At 42.1% G+C, this 8,345-nt stretch overlaps 1 protein-coding gene across 3 annotated transcripts; it reads right to left on the bottom strand.

Moving 5' to 3' along the window:
• Positions 1–646: 646 nt before the first annotated feature.
• On the bottom strand, positions 647–8,273 carry rdh5 (retinol dehydrogenase 5 (11-cis/9-cis)). 3 transcript variants are annotated; one of them, XM_042089960.1, is made up of 6 exons: positions 5,774–8,273; positions 3,958–4,037; positions 3,283–3,608; positions 2,458–2,716; positions 1,959–2,122; positions 647–1,679 (listed from the first exon to the last, which is right to left on the bottom strand). In XM_042089960.1, exons 2-6 carry the CDS (start codon positions 3,990–3,992, stop codon positions 1,459–1,461), a joined length of 1,005 nt encoding a protein of 334 aa, XP_041945894.1. In that variant the 5' UTR covers positions 3,993–4,037; positions 5,774–8,273; the 3' UTR covers positions 647–1,458. The 3 variants fall into 3 exon arrangements, with proteins under 3 accessions (XP_041945894.1, XP_041945893.1, XP_041945895.1); XM_042089959.1 differs by lacking the exon at positions 5,774–8,273 and having other exon boundaries at positions 3,958–4,554; XM_042089961.1 differs by lacking the exon at positions 5,774–8,273 and having other exon boundaries at positions 3,977–4,062.
• Positions 8,274–8,345: the final 72 nt, after the last annotated feature.

Below are 8,345 nucleotides of genomic sequence, written 5' to 3'. Positions count from 1 at the left end.
TTTGCCACAGGTTAGGCCTAAATCACCTTGATGTGTGACAGAACATGTCTGCTTAGGCCTACTCAACTAAAGACAAATAAAAACGTGTAATTGCAGTCCAACATTTAAAGGGCACCCTTAAGAGTTTGTTTTTTTTTAACGTAGGACTAACATAACGATTCCAAAATCATTTTGAAAGCATATAACTCATAACATCAGCACATTGTTTTAGCAGCCCTCTAGGCAATTGCCGACCAACTCTCTGTGTTTGGGTATAGGCCTACGTAGAAACACTGCCCCTGTTCATACAAAAGACGCATATTTAGTTCTGTTATTATCGCGCTGTGGGGGGACCCCGAGAGCAAATCTTCTATAATGTGCTGCTTTGAGAACAGTAGGTCTACTTACTACGGCTTTTGCAGACGACACAATTATTCTTTGGATTGCCCTTAACCATAACAGGCTGCTAAAACTGAAATTAGCTCTCAACAAATTCATAAAATAGCCTTGGCCTGTTCAGAGAACAAGACATCATAGGCCTATGCCAATGACAAGGGCACACAATGCTGCGACAATTCTTGAGTGCATAAAATGAAATCAACCCCGCACAAACATTGTTATATTAATATTTTTGTTAAACTTTATTTAATTTGTACATTTACAGAGGTGTAAAGTTCACAAATGCAGTGTTCACAGTGAGTGGTTTTAGAAAATACACATTAATAAATCAGTTAATCAGCAGCAGATAATAGCCTATCCCTGATCCGTGCCAGCTTCACTGTCTAACACAGTCCCACCAGGATCTTGGTCTTGCTGCTTTGTGATTGTTGTGGCTAAATGTGACTGAATTTGCTGCCTGAATCCTCAAAATTTGCAGTTAAAGCTGCGGTGATTCTGAGTTTTATAAAAATCAAATCACAAGATAATGCCGAATTTACATGACTGTTTTTTGTGAAACTATTGCAGTAATAAAATAAAACTGCTGTTACAATTGCAGGAAAGCATTGAATCACAAAATCCTGGAGGGAGTGAAATTTGATTAAAGAAGCACTGTGGACATCTTCACATGGCACCGGACACTGGGACATGTCTGGCCCAGATTCAGCCTGGATTCCGAAGCCATTTTGGGCCAGAACCAGACTTGTTTGGGTCCAGATCCATCACGTAGCCCACTGCACTCTGGGTCTCTCTCTAGTCATTCACAGGTTCTCTTCACCCACTGCAAACCAAATGCTCCCAATCCAACAACTACAGTACAGCCTTTTCACACAGAGGTGACCAGGAAGGCCTCGAGTCGACATTACTTTTTTTACTGCATCACAAATAATAAGGCAACAACATTACAGTAATTCACAGGCAGCGTTTCTTCACACATAAATATACAATATTTTACTGGCAAATGGTTTTCTCCTCACGCAAACACTTCGATTCTGTACCCCTACCTGTGTTCAGTACACCTAAAACACGCTACTGGCAACCCTACACGCTCTTGGCAGGCCGTGGAAGCACCAGTTTGAGGCCGATGTCCACCACACAGGAGGGCATGTAGGAGAGGGGAATCCACACAAACTTGGCATCCCAGCCGGCGCTGTAGCGGGTGCGCGGGTAAGCAGAGGTTAACGCGTGCTCCATGCAGTTGGTGACTTTGCTCAGGTCAGCGTCGCACACAGCGTTCATAATCAGCCGCTGCATCTTGATGTCTGCGGATAAATTGATAAACAAAAAGGAAATCAATCAATTCAACCCCAAATGCATTATTGTGTTTTTATTTAAAACCTAGAAGAGAGAGAACAAAATAAAATGGACACATTCAAAGAAAACATAGCACTCCACATCATACTTTCATGTTGAAATGTCAACTTGACAACCCCAACATCACTCTAACCACTCTCTAACCTATAATCCTTGTCATAACTCATGAGACCTATCTTTATTTATTAACTACTGGATGCTTCTGCAGAGCTTGTAGGCCTACTCACACTTGTCGAGGTATTTCTCCCCATAGCTGGCACGGACCTCAGGTGTGAGATTGTTCCATAGGCGTGTGAGCTCTCTCTCGATGGGGTCGAGGCTTGTCACCTGGGTCTTAAAGAAACCCGGCTCAATGATGCACACTTTGATTCCAAAATAGTGGATGTCCCTCCTACAAACATCAAGACACAAGAATAACAATGGATAACCCACACACACCATGCTGTGTTATGCTTTATTCTTCTGGTACGTGGACTTGTTGTATGTGAGCCAGAGGTGGCTGGACATCAATTCACAAACACTTGGCTTTCTATGCAATGAGTGAAACGACTGCATCTTTTTTGTTATTTGAACACATAATTACTACCTATAAAGATATCTTGAGACTATTCAGAAAAGAAACACATTTGAATATCCTTTTCTAGTAATTTTTACAGAGAATAAAAAACTGAGAAAAGTAAAAACTATCTGGAGATTTGTTTTGTTTCACCCCTCTTGCAGTCTTACCTAAGGGTGTCAGAGAAAGACTCTACACCGAACTTAGAGATGCAGTAGCCGCCACCATTAGCTGCCACCCTGCCCAGCACAGATGCCACGTTCACAATGCGTCCCCTGGCCTGCTTGATCAGAGGCAGGAAGTTTATGGTCATCTCAATACAGCCGATCATGTTGACCTTGAGCGTGCTCTGGTAGTCGTCAATCGTCATCCACTCTGAGGGGCCCATGGGCAGAGACCGCCCTGCATTATTCACTATGCCCCACAGGCCTGCCAATGGAGGATGAAAAAATTAGGTAAGGTGGTAGTGCGGTACAGGTGAACAAGCTTATTATGGGACAAGTATTCAACCAGAGACAGTTGTATATTAAGGATCTTTGATTCTACTTATGCATGGACTTCCGTTATTCACTATGTGAGTGTAAACAAAGGACCATCAAAAGGTAGTGCATTCAGTAAGTGAGGAAATAGTCTTTTTTGGTGGGGGTGTGGCTGCTGAAAGTAAATTTTGGTTGCATGGGTTCTTATCATAGACTGTAAAAAACATGAACTCACGACACGGTCATGACACATGAACCCTAACTCTAAACCTAACCTGTCATGACAAAAAAACGAATGACACATAATGACAAAAGCGTCATGTCATAAACATTTATGATTTGTTTATAATGTTTATGGCTTGTTCATGACAGTGTCATGTCACTCTCATGTAGATACCTTCAAGTAAAGTGTAACCGGAAAATGTCTTTTTTTTGGTGGGGGTTTGGTGTGGCCGCTTAAAGTAATTTTTGGTTGCATGGGTTCTTATCAATAAATACAATCTGCTGGCCGCTGACCTTTATCGCCGACCTCCTTCTTGGTCCACTCGAAGGCCTTCTGGATGCTCTCGGTGCTGGTGATGTCCAGCAAACAAGTCTTGAGGTACGGCCCTGTCGCCCTCTTCAGGTCGTCCGCCCCCTTCTCTGTGAGGCAGCCGGCCAGAACGCGGAACCCTTTCCGGTCCAGTCGCTTGCACAGCATGTTCCCGAAGCCCGAATCACAGCCCGTCACAAACACGTACTTCTCATTGATCCTGTCCACCTCCATGCTGTCCAAGTAAAACCAGACCGCCATCCAGATGACAACCACCGCCCCCGCCACATACATCCACATGTCATCCGTGCTGTGGGGTGGAGAGAGAAAGTGAGGGATTTTCATCTATTAGCCTAAGCACAAACATTGCCTGTGTTTATGGATATTTAAATAATTTTACATTTGTGTTGCAGAGGTCGGTGTATAATGTACACAGTTGGATACTTTGGTCACAAGGACTTTTTGCCTTTATTCTAATAGGACAGTGGAGAGTGACAGGAAGCAAGTGGGATAGAGAGAGATGGGTGGGATCGGGAAATGACTGCAAGTCGGATTCGAACCTGGGTCCCCGTGGGCACTACTTGGACCTGTGTATGGTGCGGGCGCTGTAGCCTGCTGCGCCAGAGCGCCCCCCCACCTTGACAACATTTCTACTTTACCTCAAAAAGTCGTACACACCCCACATTGCATCCATGCTGAAGCTGAGGTGGTGGTGTGTTGCTGGTGTCTCTTCAGATACCTGATAAGTAGATGAAGAACATTCAGTGATGAGCAGTAGAGCCTGGATGTAGAGCCTGGCTTTTTCCTGTCCCTGATCTGGTACTAAATGAGGTCCAGGTGAAAGCCTGAGTTCCATAGTTTGGAGTGAGGTAATAGTGATGCAAAAGGCCTCCCAGGTATGTACAGCCCATGTTTGGTTTTGTAATTATCATATGTTGTGTTGGTTCCACACTACAAGCATTTTATATGAATCATGTTGTTGTGGTTTAGCTTCCAGCTTTCTTTCTTCCTTCTTTTGGTTATTTATTATGACATCAGTCCACAAGGTGCATCCTTGCAGTCCCCTGTGGTCTATCATACAGCAGTACCTCTGGTGCAGTAGTCAGGTGTCACAGAGTATAACAGCCATTTTCCCTTTAGTTCATTTATATGTTTGTTTACTTCTGGCATTACAGTTAATAATACGCATCAGGTATACAGACTTTTAAATGTTTTATATAAGTAAATAGTTTTACTTCTGTTGATGTGTGTGTGCATTGTGTCTGTGTGTGTGTGTGTGTGTGTGTGAGAGAGAGAGTATGTGATGATGATTATGATTATGTGTGTGTGTGTGTGTGTGTGAGTGAGTGAGTGAGTAAGAGAGAGAGAGTGTATGTGTATGAGTTGATGATTATGTAGTCACAGGGCAAAAACGTGAATGAGAGACTATGGCGTCAGAGGCACATGAGAACCTTTGGACTAAGGGTCTTAGCAAACAAAGAGCGCCATTGGAAAGAGAGCAGAGAAATGCCCTGATCACTCCCCAGTCAAAATCCAATGCCATTCACTCCCAGCCACGTAAGCCTCTCACAGATCAAAACCTATTAGCTGTCTCAGGCTTGTTAGAGTGACGGATGGAGAAAGGTTCTTTTGGTAAAAAATAAATCATCTAAATGTTTACCTTCATTGGAATTTGCTTAGCTGATCATGGGGCCTGGGAAAGATGCTGTTAATTTGCCCACTCATCAAGAGCAGGAGGATTGTTAAAGGCGAGTCCCTTGGAGTTTTTTTTTTAGCATTTGATATGTCAATAAATGTGTTGGACATGGAAAGAAATGTTGAGTAAAGTAAAAAGCAAACATCATTCTGCTTTTAACTGATAATGTCCTAAAACTACCGCTATGTCAATGAGTGTCAAATATGTCCTACCTGGACTCAAAACCTTGATTCCAGTGCTCGTCATGAGTTTATAAAATCTTTTTCCTGAGTATGGCATGACAATAGAGGATTTAAATAGAGTACCTTGATTTGAAAAGTCAGTGAATGTGTTGGATATGAATGTCTAGGTGATAGAGATTCTGAAGTATCTCATTACTATGTTCAAATACAGTGTGTAAAGATGATAATACACTAATCCAGATATATCTGTCTTGTCACAAACAATACCAAGATATGCATTACAAAGTTGTTTGTGTCCATGTAAACACACTCGCGATGGTATTTGGCATTAACTGACATAAGGGAGGCCCAAGTCCCAGGACAATCAGTTACTGTCCCCTTAGTTAAGGTCCTGGCACAACGTAAGGTTAACAGCAATAACCACGAGGAGACCAGTTAACCTATCAATGATTACACATGGAGATGCCATTTAAAAATACAAAAAATATAAAACAAACTGAAAACAAAAGAGATGTTAAAATGTATACAACATGTACACTGGCTCTTAACGGTAACATTCTGAATAGCTGTATGGTAGTACATAAAGGTGAGGCGTACCTGTTCCCTTCTCCGCGGTGGCTGGTCTTTGTGGCCCTCACCCCCTCACACTCACGCTGTGGCCCTTTGCTGCCTGAATGAGCCTGTGTGTGTACAGCACTGCTGCGGAGAAAGCTTTATCCTTTCACTTTATCCTTTAAGACAAGTCCACAATTCGTAATCTGCAATCTGTGTGTTAGTGCGTGTGTGTGTGTGTGTCTGAGAGAGAGAGAGAGGGAAAACCCTGTGTCCATTCACAGTGCATGAATCCAACTGTTTTATGTAACAGTATTACACGCCATTATCTCGAGAAAATACATAACACACACATTTCTCTGTGTGAGTGTGTGTGTGTTATATATACTGGGTGCTATATAACACTGAAGACTATAGCAAACTTAAGGAGCAGGATACCATGATATCTATGTATCAGTGTACAAATATATTTGCTTTGTAAAATCCTCAGCACATGGTTTATCTGTCTTATTTGTACGCTGTGAAAAAGTCCAACACTAATGCTTCCCTAGCCAGTCAGTATTGACCTCCCGATGATTCCCATCCCTGCCGAAACATTCTCTCACCAAACATGTGCTTGTCAGCAATAGTATCTACACACCGATGCTATTGTGTTAAGTCTTGAATCCGTCATGTTAAACTGTGTTGAGCTCTGAGAGCTAGAACATGATATTCCTCTATAGACACACATGTTTAACCCAGATGTTTATTTCAGGTTGTCTTTTTCTGTAAGTGTTATATCTGTTGTCATGTTTTTATGTTTTGTGCGGGGCCCGGTAGCTGATGTTCTACATTAGCTACTGGGGATCCTATAACAAAGTTGTCGATCATAAATCATAAGTCATCAAAATCATGGCTGCCGATTATGGGAAGGACTTGGCCCAGACCTGGTCCATATACAGAACTGATCTGGCAAAAGAGTTTGGGACAAACACACATAGAGTTAGAGTAAGGAGAGTCCAGTGAGAAAATTCAGAAGGTAGACGGCAAAGTCACTACAGGCGTCTTTCACAGGGCACATCAGTGCAATTAGATTAGTCATAATTTTTTCACCATCTGGACTGTATTAACCCTGTTCTGACACAGGAACTAACAGCTTTTTTTCATTTTCATTTCATAACTTCGGATAAAATTGTGGAGACAGATACTGTGACCAGCCACATGTCTGTGCTATGCTAGTAGTATTGTGTGTAAGTGGTAAATAGCCTGACCAGCCACAGAATAATGTCTGTGTTGCACAAGCAGTATTGCTGGTAACTGTTAGATGCTTGAAACACTGTCCCTGACAAAGGAGCAAATGAGCTGCTGTGTGCTGACTGTACGATCTGATTATATGACCTGCAAAGCCAGGTTTCTGTTCCCTAAACATCATGTTCTAAACACCATATCACATCAATCACCATAACCAGGATACTTGTGTCCATGTTAATTCACTCATATTATGAACGCAATTGACTTATTATGGTCATTCGTTCAAAACACTGCATTCGTCATTGATAAAGAGGGCTTAGGTCACAGGAAGAATAGAGTTACATTAACAGATGCCCTAATACACCACTGAATGGAGGGAGGCGTTCAGTAAAACACAGACTATGAGGAAGACCCACAAAGCAGCTAAAGCGTTGTTACCAAACCTGAACTTTGTCAGAAGCTAAGTGAGTGAGAGACAACTGAGCTGCCATGTGCTGGGTGATGTAACTTCAGCTCGCTTTACAGGGCCAAGTAGTGTGGCGTACAGCAGCCTTACATGGAGGCTGTGCTGAAGTGCTTTGGCTCAAAACAAAACTCACATGACAGGGCCATTCAGTAATCGCTAGCTAGACATTTTGCGCCTAAACAATTAAGCATACTTTATGTAAGCATGGTCTATGCATCAGGAAGAACCGATTCAGGTCATTCATTTATATAGTAGAAATACTTTAGTTCAAACAAAAACGATACATTTTGCAATTCTCAATCTGTCGACTTTATGGAAATCAACTACATCTGAGTACCGGTATGTATATGTCAATGTGTTTGTGTGTGTGTGTGTGTGTGATTAACTACGTAGTACTAAGGCTCTTCACAGAGAGGGCTCCTGGAAGCTAATAATCCTATTTCCCCATGGAAGACCCCATTGTTCTGCAGGTGACTGAATAAAGGCTGGTCTTAATCCTAATTGAAAAGTCACTCCCTATCTCAAACAAATAGTATTTACATAACATCTTATTATAGTATACAGCACGCAAATCACTTGTAATAAAGTACTGAATGTCTATATAGTAGCTACAATAGTAATATTGTGCAGTGGGTGCCTAGGTGACCCAAGGTTACTCCACTTCCCCGAACACTGAAAATAGGCTTAGCCCATGAACTTACATCAGTTAAGAAGTGCTATAAGAGAGCAGCTACAGAAGTCTACAGCTCAATTTTACTACATCTGTCTGTGGTTTTGAATCATTCATATTTAAACAGGTCTCACCAAAACTCTAACTACCGTAGTTACCACTGCAGCTGTTCCCACAAACTCCTTGTTCCTCATTTGTTAAATCCCGATATTTTGGCAACAACAATGTACACATGGTTCAGTAGTCGTTTG

The sequence above is a fragment of the Alosa sapidissima genome, chromosome 4 (genome assembly GCF_018492685.1).
Source record: "Alosa sapidissima isolate fAloSap1 chromosome 4, fAloSap1.pri, whole genome shotgun sequence".
Classification (NCBI taxonomy): Eukaryota; Metazoa; Chordata; class Actinopteri; order Clupeiformes; family Clupeidae; genus Alosa; species Alosa sapidissima.
Note: the sequence above shows the minus strand (reverse complement) of the source record. Positions and strands in the feature narration are given on the sequence as shown.